Source organism: Nicotiana tabacum, chromosome 6 (genome assembly GCF_000715075.1).
Source record: "Nicotiana tabacum cultivar K326 chromosome 6, ASM71507v2, whole genome shotgun sequence".
Classification (NCBI taxonomy): domain Eukaryota; kingdom Viridiplantae; phylum Streptophyta; class Magnoliopsida; order Solanales; family Solanaceae; genus Nicotiana; species Nicotiana tabacum.
This window is the reverse complement of record NC_134085.1, coordinates 166,860,949-166,877,182: the sequence shown is the minus strand read 5'-3', so window position 1 is coordinate 166,877,182 and position 16,234 is coordinate 166,860,949. Positions and strand designations below refer to the sequence as shown.

The window sequence follows — 16,234 nt, the reverse complement described above, 5'->3', positions numbered from 1 at the left end:
CCCATGATCAAAACGTGCATGTAAGATAGAACATGCTTAAAAACGTGCAAAGACTAACCTTATAATCAGCAACTCTTGGACAAAGGCAATTGTAACCGCCCAACTGCATAGCATGTGCACAACACACGTAAGAACCACTCCATGTGCACTGCATGTGCGCGTTCCTGGATAGCTGCTGCACACCCAAGGCTGGCTTTGCGCCCAGCCTTGGACTTTGACACTACTCCCGCTCAATGCCATCGCCACAGATCGTTGCCCATGACTTAGCTGCCCGCCCGCCCGCTGCCACATTTGCTTGTCCTTGTCAAGTCGCCCTTACTTGATCAAGTATGCCTTTTGCCAATGCCAAGCTATTTTGGCATCAAGTCACCAAGCCATGATGCCATTCTCGTTGCTAAGTCGTTTGCCCACAATTTACTTAGGTGGCAACCCGCTCACCTAAGTCATGGCAACATCATATTGTCAAGGCCACTGCCTTGGCACTAAGCTGCCCTATTTTAGCGCCGAGGTCTTTCCCGTTTTGCCTTGTCAAGCTTCCGTCCAGCCCGCCTAGTTCCGTCAAGGTCTTGGCCTTTGCTTGCACTCAGCCCACTCATATTTTGGTGTAGTCTGTCACACCGTATCCCTAAAATAAAAGTGTAGTACGTCACACTTGCCCTTACAATAGTTTGTTGCCATTGACAACACCCGCATCGTCTTGCATGTTGATTTCCCCGCACATAGGCCAATGGCAAGGCCATCATGCCAAATTCTCGCCACTATCGCGCCGCTTGCCGATAAGCTTTGTCAAGGGTCTAGCAAACCACCCCAACCAGTTGAATTCGACACCCTCGTCGAATATTCCCAACACATGCTCGCCATTTGCAAAGACATCACAAGTTCAGGACCCGTTTGAGAATTACATTGTCCTTGCCCTCAAGTGCAATATTTTTTCTCATTTGCTTTTCCTTCCGGTCATTCCCATAGCAAATCCAACACACAACTCACTTGATTTGAAAGAACCCACTCTGATTTTTGGCACCCACAAACTCGAAATTTCTGAATCACTGCCTTCCTTGACTTTTTTGAATTTCTAAGCCAAGACAGTCCCTTCCACAAACAATCACGCTGACCTACTATCTTGTAGTCTTGTCCATGGTCGTCTCGACCACGTCATGAACCTGCTTCGCTCTGATACCAGTTGTCACATGGGCGTTTTCTGTTCGCCAAAAATGCTGCCCGCTGTGCGACAGTGAAGTCCCCGCTTGGCTTCAGCCTTGCCCGATTTCCTTTTGCTTTCGAGGTTTAACACTTAGAATCAATTTAAGGCAATGTAAACATAGAAGGACACAAGCAGATTTACGGGAACCCTTTCCCAACCTTTTATAATAAATCAATTACAAAGTAAATTCTCGAGTTTGGCAAGGTGCTGCCACCCTTGGCAAGCACCAACTCACAAAAATAGCCGAGACTTGCACGATTTTTCCTTATAAAAGCCCCCGCCTAAGGAGTCTCATGCTGCCCACTCGTTTGGCAAGGCAATGACACATATTTTGCCATGCTCAAGCCTTGACATAGACAACCCTATGCCTATATCTTTGGTATTTCCCACCCTAGGTACTTAGCCCGTTTTTAGGGCTGCTAATACACATATATATAGTGTAGTAAGTCCAAAACTGATTTTCTATTTCAGTTGACATCCCTCAACTGATAGGACATGATCCCCATGATCAAAACGTGCATGTCATGATAGAACATGCTTAAAAACGTGCAAAGACTCACCTTATAATCAACAACTCTTGGACAAAGACAGTTGTAACCGCCCAACTGCATAGCATGTGCACAACACACGTGAGAACCACTCTGAGTGCGCTGCATGTGCGCATTCCTGGATAGTTGCTGCACGCCCAAGGCTGGCTTTGCCCCAGCCTTGGACTTTGCACTGCTCCCGCTCAATGCCATCGCCACAGCTCGTTGCCCATGACTTAGCTGCACGCCCGCCCGCTGCCACATTTGCTTGTCCTTGTCAAGTCGCCCTTACTTGATCAAGTCTGCCTTTTGCCAATGCCAAGCTATTTTGGCATCAAGTCACCAAGCCATGATGCCATTCTCATTGCTAAGTCGTTTGCCCACAATTTACTTAGTTGCCAGCCCGCTCACCTAAGTCATGGCAACATCATATTGCCAATGCCACTGCCTTGGCACTAAACTGCCCTATTTTAGCGCCGAGGTCTTTCCCGTTTTGCCTTGTCAAGCTTTCGTCTAGCCCACCTAGTTCCGTCAAGGTCTTGGACTTTGCTTGCACTCAGCCCACTCATATTTTGGTGTAGTCCGTCACACCGTAGCCCTCAAATAGAAGTGTAGTCCATCACACTTGCCCTTGCAATAGTTTGTTGCCATTGACAACACCCGCATCGTCTTGCATGTTGATTTCCCCGCACATAGGCCAATAGCAAGGCCATCATGCCAAATCCTCGCCACTACCGCGCCGCTTGCCGATAAGCTTTGTCAAGGGTCTAACAAACCACCCCAACCGGTTGAATTCGACGCCCTCGTCGAATATTTCCAACATATGCTCGCCATTTGCAAAGACATCACAAGTTCAGGACCCGTTTGAGAATTACATTGTCCTTGCCCTCAAGTGCAACGTTTTTTCTCATTTGCTTTTCCTGCCCGTCATTCCCATAGCAAATAAAGCACGCAACTGACTTGATTTGAAAGAACCCACTCTAATTTTTGGCACCCACAAACTCGAAATTCCTGCATCACTGCCTTCCTTGACTTTTTTTGAATTTCTAAGCCAAGAGAGTCCCTTCCACGAACAAGCACGCTGACCTACTATCTTGTAGTCTTGTCCATGGCCGTTTCGACCTCGTCACGAACCTGCCTCGCTCTGATACCAGTTGTCACATGGGCGTTTTCTGTCCGCCAAAAATGTTGCCCGCTGTGCGACAGTCAAGTCCCCACTTGGCTTCAGCCTTGCCCGATTTTCTTTCGCTTTCGAGGTTTAACACTTAGGATCAATTTAAGGCAATGTAAACATAGAAGGACACAAGCAGATTTACAGGAACCCTTTTCCAACCTTTTATAATAAATCAATTACAAAGGAAATTCTCGAGTTTGGCAAGGTGCTGCCACCCTTGGCAAGCACCAACTTACAAAAATAGCCGAGACTTGCACGATTCTGCCCTATAAAATCCCCCGCCTAAGGAGTCTCGTGCTTCCCACTCGTTTGGGGCACATATTTTGCCATGCTCAAGCCTTGACATAGACAACCCTATGCCTAAATCTTCTCTATTTCCCACCCTAGGTACTTAGCCCATTTTTGGGGCTGCTAATACACATATATATAGTATAGTAAGCCCAAAACTGATTTCCTGTTTCAGTTGACATCCCCCAACTGATAGCACATGATCCCCATGATCAAAACGTGCATGTCATGATAGAATATGCTTAAAAACGTGCAAAGACTCAGCCTTATAATCAGCAACTCTTGAACAAAGGCAGTTGTAATCGCCCAACTGCATAGCATGTGCACAACACACGTGAGAACCGCTCCATATGCGCTGCATGTGCGCGTTCCTGGCCAGCTGCTGCACGCCCAAGGTTAGCTTTGCGCCCAGCCTTGGCCTTTGACACTGCTCCCGCTCAATGCCATCGCCACAGCTCGTTGCCCATGACTTAGCCGCACGCCCGCCCGCTGCCACAGTTGCTTGTCCTTGTCAAGTTGCCCCTACTTGATCAAGTCTGCCTTTTGCCAATGCCAAGCTAATTTTGGCATCAAGTCACCAAGTCATGATGCCATTCCCGTTGCTAAGTCGTTTTTCCACAATTTACTTAGGTGCCAACCCGCTCACCTAAGTCATGGCAACATCATATTGCCAATGTCAATGCCTTGGCACTAAGTTGCCCTATTTTAGCGCCAAGGTCTTTCCCGTTTTGCCTTGTCAAGCTTCCGTCCAGCCCGCATAGTTCCGTCAAGGTCTTGGCCTTTACTTGCACTCAGCCCACTCATATTTTGGTGTAGTCCGTCACACCATAGCCCTCAAATAGAAGTGTAGTCCATCACACTTGCCCTTGCAACAGTTTGTTGCCATTTACAACACCCACATTGTCTTGCATGTTAATTTCCCCGCACATAGGTCAATGGCAAGACCATCATGCCAAATCCTCGCCAGTGCGCGCCGCTTGCCGATTAGCTTTGTCAAGGGTCTAACAATAGGACATGTGACAGTCCTTTGGCATATTGTTGCTTCTTTTCAAATTGGCAGTTGGAAGAGTAACCTAGTAATATAGTTTACATGCACATCGCAATTACATATTAAAAGTCAAGTTGCTTATTTAATCCTTGTATCTTTTTTCTTTAAAATAGACAAAAAAGAAAAGTCTACCTTCATAAAATAGGATAATAGAACGAAACTTCCTGGTGACATACACTTTCCTATTTACTTGTTAGTTGGTATTTGGTATTTGAAGTGTGTGATAATCATATCTAAAGGTTTAAACTATTTGAAAAAGTACATATTATTTTTTTGATATTTGAAGTGTGTGATAATCACATATTATTGTTTTATTATGCATTATTTTTTATGAGCCAAGCAACAGAGGCGGCTCAATGGTATTGGATGCCTAATTAAAGAAAAGTTGTAATAAGAGGCCTTAAAGTACTTATTTAACTGTTTTAGATATTTTTGTTTAAAGTTTATTTTTACTTTTTGAGATGCAATTTGATCTTGATAATGTAACCAACTCATTTAATCCTTGTTGAAACATTACTAACTTTTGATAAGATTTTATTAAGTTTAATTTTGATTTTTTCCCCTCATGACGGTCAACATAACTCACTATATATCATTGCCTCCCAAAGTAACAATCATATGGGAATTTGTATTTACAAAGATGATAAATAAATCAAACTATAGTTTTCTCTGATCTAATTAGCTTGAAGCGTACTTATAACAACCTTGAAAGAAAATATCTATAGGTAAAGTAGCCAATTCGCCCTTGTAAGAAGACCTTGACTTGCTGTTGTTGAGTGCGAGTCAACTTCCCTCCTATATACATTGTCAATTGGGCAGTACATTAGGATTTTGGAAGACCTGGAAATAATCAAGTATGGCGTCTGCTCTAGCTTTAAGCAGTAGCCGAACAACTCTGATTTTCTTGCTCCTTTCGCTGCTTGTTCTGTCAAACATACTTGTGGGCGTAAAACCTATAGAGAACAGATTCCTGGCAAGCTTTTGTTCAACCAATAGTAGTGACTATACAGAAGGAAGCAAATTTCAGTCAAATCTTAACCGCTTGCTGTACAGATCACTATACAATAACGGTGGCAATTTCATCTATGCAAAAGCCAGTGAAGGAGAAGACCCTGATAAAGTACATGGAGTATTCCTCTGTAGGGGAGACGTCGCACCTAAAGACTGCCAAAGCTGCATTGACGAGGCAACTGAGGAGATCTTGAGCGCATGTGCTCTCAAGAAACAGGCAATTGTATGGTATGATGAGTGTTTGATCCGCTATTCTAATGTATCTTTCGCCTCCACCCTGGACTACTCAGGTGGTTTCATTTTGTATAACACAAGAAACGTTTCGCGGCCAAAACAATTTATGGGGATTTTGGGTGCAATGTTTGATAACCTTACCTATCAAGCTACTTCAGTTAATCCCAACCTTAAATATGCTGCAAATTCTGATGAATTTGAACCGATTCAGAAGTTGTATGGCATGGTGCAGTGTCTACCTAATTTGTCAGCTGCAGATTGTCGCGCTTGCCTGAATACTGCTCTTTCTGCAATCAGTACTCTACTCTCTGACGCCAGAGTACCACGCGGATGCAGAGTTCTATATGCAAGCTGCAATTTAAGGTATGAGCTATATCAGTTCTTAAATCCTGCTGGACGGGAGCCATCGACCAGCCAGGGTAACAAGGATAAAGGTAATCCTGGCGGACAGGGTCCGGGAGCACCACAGCGATCGACCAGCCAGGGTAACGAGGATAAAGGCAAGTAAAAGATCTTCTCTTCTACTATTTGATAAGCTGCATGCAGTAGTTTTATTTCCAGAGGTTGTTTGTGAAGCCAAATATCCTAAGAAAAGGAAGCAATTTCCCAGAGAATCTATATGGAGGCACCTATTTTCCCTGTCTTTCACATTAAACTAATGGCTTCAAATTCATATAAAAAGCTTTACAATCCTAATCATATTATACTACATTTTTGGTCCATTTTAAATGTCATGACACACATAAATTAAGAAAATCATTTACTAGTAATATCAATCATTAAAAGGTTACGTTACTTGACTAAACTAAGCTTTGTCCCTCAAAGTGAAGGGCAATCGTCACGTCTCCAACTTGAAGTATTGAAATGTCATAAAAGAATGAAGAATATGGCTCTTGGACGGAGAGTGCAGGTTTGACATAAATGTCGATAATGTTCTCTAAATTTAGCTGTTTGACAATGAGTTGCATATTCTCTTTACCATTTCAGAAAATTGTACCTAAAAATCCTAGTTGTTATTCACGTATTCAGATTTCAGTGGGGCTAGAGCAATTTACCATTGCATGTGACAAAACTGGCCTCACAAACTTAAGGAAATAGCAGAATGTAATTCTAATTTTGAGTTTTCCCCAATTATCTGAAAAGAGGGGATAGTTCTTTTGAGTAGATATATATTTCTATTTTCTACGAAAAGTTTAGAACTCCGGTTGCGGTTTTCAAGGTTATAAATTGACATACAAATAGCATCCTAGAACTGCTTGTTAATCTCAGACGCCACTGTTTGTTATATAATCTGAATTTGAACAATGGTTAAACAATGGACTTTTCTATATCTCAAGTTTCTTGTACTAAGAGTCAATTACTCAAATGGTCACTCAGCTACCCCAAATTATCTTCTAAAGTCACTTTTCTTTCGTTTGTAACAACAAAATCACTGAATTATGCCTATTGCACTTAGAAGGTCACTCAACTAGATTTTTCAAATTTTGAATTGCTAAATACCTATTTTACCCTCTAAATTATAAATATTTATCTTCTTTTTATTTTTAAAACTTTTTAGTATTAACAACAACAACAACAACATACCCAGTAAATGTTGAGTTTTGGATTGTTGAGTTTTTGTTTAAGATGAAATAGTCTTAAAATGAGAGTGAATGTGAAATGAGATTTGGATTTGGATTTGGATTCGGATTTGATCAAATGATACTAAACTACGCTTTGTCGCCCCTTCTCCAACTTGCAGAATTGAAATATCACAAAATAATGAAGAATATGGCTCTTGACTGGAGAGTGCAGGTTTGACATAAATGTCGATAATGTTCTCTAAATTTAGCTATTTGACAATGAGTTGCATATTCCCTTCACCATTTCAAAAAATTGTACTAAAAAGTTGTTATTCACGTATTCAGAATGTGATTCTAATTTTTGAGTTTCCCCAATTATCTGAAAAGAGGGGAAAGTTCTTCTGAGTAGACATATATTTCTATTTTCTACTAAAAGTCTACAACTCCGGTTACTGTTTTCATGGTTATAAAATGACATACAAATAGCATCCTAGAACTGCTTGTTAATCTCATACGCCACTGTTATATAATCTGAATTTGAAGATTGTCTTAAACAATGAACTTTTCTATATCTCAAGTTTGTTGTACTAAATAAGTTTAATTATCAAGGCATTCTACTCACAGGTAACCATTGATTTTGAGCATTGAATTTACCAAATATTTTCTGTTTTCAGGCGGAAATACCTCGAAGACAGAGCTTATTAGTATCATCATTGGTGTTATAGCACTGTTGGCTGTTGTACTGGCAGGAACTAGTTTTTACCTTGTGAAAAGAAGAAGACGTATAGCCAAAGGTAAAAGGTTATTGGTGTATTGGGTTTAAAAGAAACTGTTTTTTTCCAGCTAACCAATCAAAAGTTGAATCTCTACAGAGGGGGATGAAAGTAATCAAGAAACTCAATTGCTTAACATGATAGAAGAAACACTTACTGAAGATTTTTCGAATGATGATTTTAGCTCCGAAAAGCAGGCGAGGTCCAAAGAGTTTCCAGTTGTTAAACTAGACCTCATTCGAGCAGCTACTCAAAATTTTTCTGAAGAAAACAAGCTTGGAGAAGGTGGATTTGGTCCAGTGTACAAGGTAACAATCCCTATCATTTATCACATTGCTAGAGGGGGTCAGTTTGTCCATAGTTTTTGGTCATCTGGTGTTGTGTATAACATTCCAGGGAAAACTAGCCAATGGCATAGCAATTGCAATCAAGAGGCTCTCTAGAGCATCTGGTCAAGGGCTGAAAGAGTTCAAGAATGAAGTCATCTTAATTGCCAGATTGCAGCACAGAAATCTCGTGAGGCTCTTGGGTTGCTGCTTAGAGGGAAATGAAGCATTGCTTATCTATGAGTTCATGCCCAACAAAAGCTTGGACTTCTTCCTCTTCAGTTTGTCCTAAACTTATTTGGACAATTGGTCGCTAAGCAACAATTGTTCACTAACTTCATTCTTTACTTTGTTTTTCTAGATTCAAGAGAAAACAAGATTCTGGATTGGAGACAGCGTCTCCACATTATTAAGGGAATAGCCAGGGGAATTCTGTATCTACATGAGGATTCTCGACTGAGAATCATTCATAGGGACGTAAAAGCTAGCAACGTTTTACTGGACAAAGATATGAACCCGAAGATATCAGACTTTGGAATGGCAAAGATGTTTTGCGGAAATCAATGTGAAGCCAATACAAATAGAGTTGTTGGAACCTAGTAAGACTTCTGATTGAGTTTTTCTTCTACCAAAAATTTGACTTTTACATTTGTCTGAAATATTTAGAACACAAAAGATGTGCCACCTTGCGCCTTTAAGTCCCACGATCAGAATATCTCAACATGCAGAGCGCAAAGAGGAAGAACTAGCCTGCACATAAGGAGTATGTTTAATAGAAATTAAATAAATAAACAAACACGTGCTCTTTCTCTAAAACATTCTTTTAGATGACGCCCTAACAGAATTCAAACATATGTGATATTTGATGTGTGAAATTGCAAGCTAGATAGCTGAAGATGATTCGAAAATGTGTTGACATTGTGTAAACGACATTGTGCTATAAGAATGATGCTGAAGACCAATTTTTTTTACTTCTACAGTGGATATATGGCCCCTGAGTATGCAATGGAAGGACTCTTTTCTACTAAATCAGATGTTTTCAGCTTTGGAGTTCTGGTCCTTGAGATAGTAAGTGGGAGGAAAAACAATGGCTATGTTTCAGAATATGGTCAGAGCCTCCTTAATTTTGTAAGAGTCTTCCTTTTCCATTTTTTGTTTTTTTGTTATGTCAATTTCAACTTGCATAAATCATCCTGATATCATCTTGAAAATATAGGCATGGAAATTGTGGTGTGAAGGGAAAGGATTAGAGCTTATGGACCCTGGCTTATCGCAGTCCTGTGTGGCAGCTGATATAACAAAATGCATCCATATCGGGTTGCTCTGCGTTCAACAAGATCCAACAGATAGACCTACCATGTCCTCTGTAGTTTTTATGCTGGAAAACGACCCTCAAACGCTTCCACAACCATCACAGCCTGCATTTTCTATTGGGCGAATTGTCGTGAGATCAGCTGATCAGCCTCCATCTAATGATCACTTGTGTTCGGTTAACGATGTCACTTTATCAATTCAATCACCCCGATGATATATATATTTAAATCTTATCCAGCTGTTGTTCTGACAATTATAGGGCGTCAATTCTTCCACAAGGGGTCGTTCAGTTGGCAGATAAGTTAATGCAGAGATTATCAGACAAAAATTACAATATAAGGATTAATAATTCTGTATTATCTAGTGCATATGCATTTCTTAGTGGATGTTTGATTCATAGTATTAAAATGGGACATACATTGTATAATCTAAAACATTATTTGGTTTTATACTGGAGAATGTTTATTTCTAGTTACAGCCTTGGAATTGCCCAAGTGCATATATGAAGAGAAGGCTTCGGTAGAAGGACAATTTTGTCATTTGGATGTTTTCCCCGGTATAGCTAATTCGTGTATCAATTTCACGTTGAATTTGGTATCAAATGATAGAAGGATTCTTGTAAAAAGTTATAGAGTCCATTACTCAGATAGTCACTGAACTATATAGAATCTTAGGCTTAAATTCAAGTCCACTGGTTCAAATTAGAAACCTTCAATCATGTAATAATGGTGTGAATGAATGAAAATGTTGGTTCCGTTGAAAATTTTGGCTGAAGATGTCATTCTGAATTAGTCAGGTAGCAAATATTGGTTGTTTTGAGTGATTTGGGTGTTGTTTTGGTCGAATCTGAAGCTATTGGTGACCACTGGGTCTCCGACGATCTGATTTTTTCTTGTTTTCCTAATACATGTCTTTTTTTTTGTGCAATTTTTCTACCTGGTATTGGTTTTTCCTTTTGCTTAGTATTATTATTGAAGCATTTTAATGGTTAATTAGGATTATTAGTGTAAAACTATGAGTAAGAAAAAGAAAAAGAAAAAGAAAAAGAGGAAAGTTAAAAGATTTCTGACGTGGTTTTGACGTGGCGCGCATGTGCAAAACATCTCATATTGTGAGATTGGTATTAGTGTTTCGGGGGATAATTCACTCCAAATACGTTTAGGCATAAAAGAATACCCGTTTAATTTAAGTGAGGTAACAACATCTTTGCTGAATTATTCCTACGCACAATAAATATAATTTTAAACCCTTTCTCTTCCTTTGGCATGCGTTCACAACTTTTTTTCCTCGATTTCCCATCCAATATTTGGTACCATCTAATCCAGATTCGTGCCGAAATATTTTATATTGGGGATAACACACTCCCGATCAAAGGCAATTCTATTTTCAGGATTCAAACAAGAGACATTTGATTATGGGTGGCGAAGTATATTTCTCCCCAACAACCTTTGCTTTTACCCTACTTGCACAATACAAAAATTAGCTATATGTGGATAAAAGTCCAAATGATAGTACCTTTGGGCAATTCTAACGTTGCAGCGGGAAAAAGTTTATACAGTTTAAAACCAAAAGCAATGTTTTAGATTATAATTGTTGCGGAAGTCAAATGTATATAGTGTGAATAAGTCACAACTACTATACCAAAAATTATGACATCCACCAAATAATAAATAAGACAATAAAACAACAATAAAAGGAACACCAGAATTTACGAGGTTCGGCTAATTTTGCCTACTCCTCGGACACAACCAATATTTTATTCCACTCCAAAAATACAAGTGAAATGATACTAAAGAGAGAAGATACAAATGCCTTAAACAGATGAGAAGGCAAATGAGAGGTGTATTTAAATCCTAAACATTAAACCTTCTTTTATAGAGGAAAAAATCCCCCCAACTCTTCTCCCAACCGATGTGGGACTTTGGCATTTTGCCAAACTTCAACAAATCTCCACCTTGGCAAAATTCCACATCTTCAATTCTCTCTCAATAACAAATTTTGGTTGTGTCTTCATCTTCAATCTTCAGTGTTCAACAATGTTGATCAAATCCAAACAATGTTGAAACTTGATCGTAGTCACCACTTTTGTCAACATATCAGCAGGATTCTCCGTAGTATGAATTTTTTTCACCGTGACTCCACCTTCTTCTATGATTTCTCGTACAAAATGATACCGAACATCAATGTGCTTTGTCCTTGCATGATAAACTTGGTTCTTCGCTAATTGAATAACACTTTGACTATCACAAAAAATTGTGATACCTTTTTGTTCAACACCAAGCTCCTTTAGAAATCCTTGAAGCCAAATTGCCTCCTTCACAGCCTCTGTAATAGCCATATACTCTGCCTCTGTTGTAGACAAAGCAACTGTTGACTGCAAAGTAGACTTCCAACTAACTGGTGCCTTTGCAAAAGTAAACACATAACCAGTAGTTGATCTTCGTTTGTCCAGATCACCCGCAAAATCTGAATCACAATATCCAACTACAGACTGATTATCTTCCTGCTCAAAAACTAACCCAACATCTACAGTATTATGAATATACCGTAGAATCTACTTCACAGCTTGCCAATGCTCCTTTCCTGGATTATGCATATATATGCTAATAACTCCAACAACTTGTGAAATGTCAGGTCTCGTACATACCATTGCATATATCAAGCTACCAACAACATTTGCGTATGGTACCTTTGACATATATTCTCATTCAGCTTCATCCTTTGGCGACTAGTAGTACTCAGCTTAAAATGGGGAGCAAGTGGAGTACTAACTGGCTTAGTCTTGTCATCTATGCCAAAACGTTGTAGTACTCTCTGCAAATATTCTTTCTGAGATAAACAGAGTTTCTTTAAACGTCTATCTCTTATTATCTCCATGCCAAGAATTTTCTTTGCCTCACCCAGATCCTTCATCTCGAACTCCTTCTTCAGTTGAATCTTCAACTTATCAATTTCTTCCGAATTCTTGCAAGCTATCAACATATCATCAACATATAGGAGAAGATATACAAAGGAACCATCTTTAAGCTTGCGCAAATACACACAATGATCGTATTTGCTTCTCTTGTACTCTTGCCGCAACATAAACTCGTCAAATCACTTGTACCATTGTCTAGAAGATTGTTTCAATCCGTACAACGATTTTTCAAGTTTGCATACCATATTTTCTTTTCCAGCAACTTTGAATCCTTCTGGCTGAGTCATGTAGATTTCCTCCTCCAAGTTTCCATGTAAAAACGCAGTTTTTACATCCATCTGAACTAGTTCCAAATCCAATTGTGCTACCAAAGCCAACACAATTCTAATGGAGTAATGTTTTACAACTGGAGAAAATACTTCATTGTAATCAATTCCCTCCTTTTGAGCATATCCTTTGGCCACCAATCTTGCCTTGTAGCGAACATCTACTTGGTTAGGAAATCCTTCTTTCTTTGCAAATACCCATTTGCACCCAATTGCTTTCTTTCCCTTCGGGAGATTGGCCAATCTCCATGTATGATTCTGATGAAGGGACTGCATTTCATCATTCATGGAAATCCTCCACTTATCTTCTTCTGAACTTTGGACAACGTCTTTATAAGTGGTAGGAACATCATCAGCTACAATTGAGGTTGCACAAGCAACCGTCTCTATGAGACGAACATGTTTCGTTATTGTTCTTTTTGGCCTGCTGGTTTCTATTGATTCAAGTTGTTGTTGAGGTTCGTGAGTTGGAATCTCCTCTACTGGCTCTCCTTCCAGAGGGTAATCTTCATTTGTTTCCTCCTCTGCTTCTTGTGTAGGAAAAATAAATTTTCCTTCAAACTCCATCTACTTAGAAACACCTTCATTTTGTTTGGTATCTTCTGTTACCTTATTTACCATAGCAGATTCATCAAAGGTAACATCCCTGCTGAATATTACTTTCTTTGTCATAGGACACCATAAGCGATATCCTTTGACTCCAGAAGTAATTCCCATAAAAATAGTCTTCTTTGCCCTTGGATCCAATTTTGACTTTATCACATGATAATATGCAGTTGAGCCAAACACGTGCAAAGACTCATAATCTACAGCAGGCTTTCCATACCATTTTTCAAATGGTGTCTTGCCATCAATAGCAGCAGATGGTAAGCGATTAATGAGGTGGCATGTATATGTAACTGGCTCAGCCCAAAATTCTTTGCCCAAACCAGCATTGGATAACATACACCGTACCTTCTCCAGCAAGGTCCGGTTCATACGTTCTGTCACTCCATTCTGTTGTGGTGTATGTCTGACAGTGAAGTGTCGGACGATGCCATCATTTTCACAGACCTTATTGAAATGATCATTTTTGTATTCACCTCCATTGTCTGTGCGAATACACTTGATCCTCCTGCCTGTTTGATTCTCCATCATCGTCTTCCATTTGAGAAAAATTCCCAGCACTTCATCTTTGCTTTTCATTGTATACACCCACACTCTTCAGGAAAAATCATCAACAAAGGTTACAAAATAGTGCTTCCCACCTAATGAAGGTGTTTTGGAAGAACCCCAAATATCAGAGTGTACATAATCCAAAATGCCTTTAGTATTATGGATCGTTGTACCAAATTTAACCCTTGTCTGTTTCCCTTTGACACAATGCTCACAAAACTCCAAGTTGCAAGCCTTTACTCCTTCTAACAATCCTTGATCTGATAGAGTTTTCAAGGATTTTCCTCCAGCATGTCCCAAGCGCATGTGCCATAGCTTGGTTGCTTCTGCCTCTTTGTCGTCACTGGATGTCACTGTCGCTGTCCCAATAACTATACTGCCACGATAGCGGTACATATTATTATTCTTCCGATTAGCCTTCATTACTACTAGTGCACCGGAACATACTCTCATCACTCCATTTTCTACAATGATTTTGAACCCTTTTGATTCTAGGGCTCCTACATTGATGAGATTCTTCTTCAAATCCGGTACAAATCGAACATCCGTTAATGTTCTGATCATTCCATCATGGTTCCTTAATCGTATTGAACCAATGCCATATGAGGTAAGAGGGTTGTTATCCGCTGTGTGGATGACTCCATATTCTCCTTCTTGAAATTCCACAAGCCAGTCCCTGTTGGGACACATATGATAGCTACAAGCCGAGTCCATCAACCATATGTCTGATGATGTTGATGACTTTGTTGTAACTAATGAGAAGTCTGAATCATCACAATCAGCTACATTTGAATCCATAATGGCCTTTCCATTGTTATGTTTGGCCTTATTCTTCAACTTCGGACAGTCTTTCTTCCAATGCCCTTTTTCTCGACAAAGGCACATTCATCTTTGCTGGGTCTGGATCTTGACTTGGATCTTCCCTTCTTTGTCCTCGTTTGATTTTGAGGACGACCCCTCACAAATAGTGCTTCTCCTTCTCCGTCCTTCTGTTTTTCTCGCTTTCTTTGTTCATAGCTGTACAAAGCCGAACAAACTTCTCTGAGAGAAACTTCGTCATTTCCATGGAGTAGAGTAGTTTCAAGGTGCTCGTACTCATCAGGAAGTGACGCCAACAACATCAAGGCCAAGTCACCATCATCATAAGTTGTATCCATATTTTGCAAATCTGTGACCAACTTATTGAAACTGGTGATATGTTCATTCATCGTGGTACCAAGAACATAGGTAAAGTGAAACAGTCTCTTCTTCATGTACAATTTATTTTGACTGTTTTTCTTCAAAAATTTATCCTCCAGTGCTTTCCATAATTTACTTGCAGAAGTTTCCTTTGTGTATGGATATTTCTGCTCTCTAGCAAGGTAGGATCGAATGGTACCGCAAGCAACACGATTGAGAATCTTCCAATCTTCTTCTCCAATAACATCTGGTTTCTTTTCTTCAATGGCCAGATCTAGCCCTTGTTGAAAAAGGACATCTAGAACCTCGCCTTGCCACATCCCAAAATGTCCGGACCCGTCAAATATTTCTACCGCAAATTTCGCATTTGACACAATTCTTGTCATAAGCGAAGATGTCAATGATGACGTATTGTTGACACTTGATGTAGATTTTTCTTGTTTATTGTCTCCCATATTTGACACAAATATAGCTGACGATACAAATCAAGATTATTTTCTTTCTGATGTAGAAGATCAGACTAAGCTGCAACCACAGAGCATACTCAGACAGAACCTTGACTCAGTTACCAAGATAAATCTTTTCTGATGTGGAAGATCAGACTATGCTGCAACCACAGAGCATACTTAGACAGTACCTTGGCTCTGATACTAATTGTTGCGGAAGCCAAATGTATAAAGTGTGAATAAGTCACAACTACTGTACCAAAAATTATGACAGCCACCAAATAATAGATAAGACAATAAAGCAACAATAAAGGGAACACCAGAATTTACGAGGTTCAGCTAATTTTGCCTACTCCTCGGACACAACCAATATTTTATTCCACTCCAAAAATACAAGTGAAATAATACTAAAGAGAGAAGATACAAATGCCTTAAACAGATGAGAAGGCAAATGAGAGGTGTGTTTAAATCCTAAACATTAGGCCTTCTTTTATAGGGGGAAAAATCCCCCCAACTCTTCTCCCAACTGATGTGGGACTTTGGCATTTTGCCAAACTTCAACAATACATACGTATATCCCTTCGTAGTAGTGTGGACCAAAACATCCACGAGGAAATGTACATGCACTAAATAATACGGTAATTATATATCTTGGAATTGTAAGTTTTCTATTATAATCTCTGCATCAACTTACTGCGAATGGAACAAGCCCTTGTGGAAGAATTGACGGTCTATACTTATCAGATTCAAACG

General features: G+C 39.7%; 1 protein-coding gene across 3 annotated transcripts; it reads left to right on the top strand.

The window, feature by feature from the left end:
* The first annotated feature begins 4,963 nt into the window (after positions 1–4,963).
* On the top strand, positions 4,964–9,983 carry LOC107776700 (cysteine-rich receptor-like protein kinase 15). 3 transcript variants are annotated; one of them, XM_016596622.2, is made up of 7 exons: positions 4,964–5,983; positions 7,720–7,839; positions 7,918–8,126; positions 8,215–8,425; positions 8,506–8,743; positions 9,125–9,252; positions 9,361–9,518. In XM_016596622.2, exons 1-7 carry the CDS (start codon positions 5,095–5,097, stop codon positions 9,378–9,380), a joined length of 1,815 nt encoding a protein of 604 aa, XP_016452108.1. In that variant the 5' UTR covers positions 4,964–5,094; the 3' UTR covers positions 9,381–9,518. The 3 variants fall into 3 exon arrangements, with proteins under 3 accessions (XP_016452108.1, XP_075111920.1, XP_016452100.1); XM_075255819.1 differs by having other exon boundaries at positions 4,970–5,983; positions 8,215–8,404; positions 9,125–9,272; positions 9,361–9,983; XM_016596614.2 differs by having other exon boundaries at positions 4,971–5,983; positions 9,125–9,272; positions 9,361–9,983.
* Positions 9,984–16,234: the final 6,251 nt, after the last annotated feature.

Excerpts from the sequence above, each read along its gene's own strand:
- LOC107776700 (XM_016596614.2), top strand. The coding sequence starts at position 5,095 with ATGGCGTCTGCTCTAGCTTTAAGCAGTAGCCGAACAACTCTGATTTTC. Across the intron at positions 5,984-7,719 it reads CCAGGGTAACGAGGATAAAG|GCGGAAATACCTCGAAGACA; the intron begins GCAAGTAAAAGA and ends TTCTGTTTTCAG. Across the intron at positions 8,426-8,505 it reads CTTGGACTTCTTCCTCTTCA|ATTCAAGAGAAAACAAGATT; the intron begins GTTTGTCCTAAA and ends TTGTTTTTCTAG.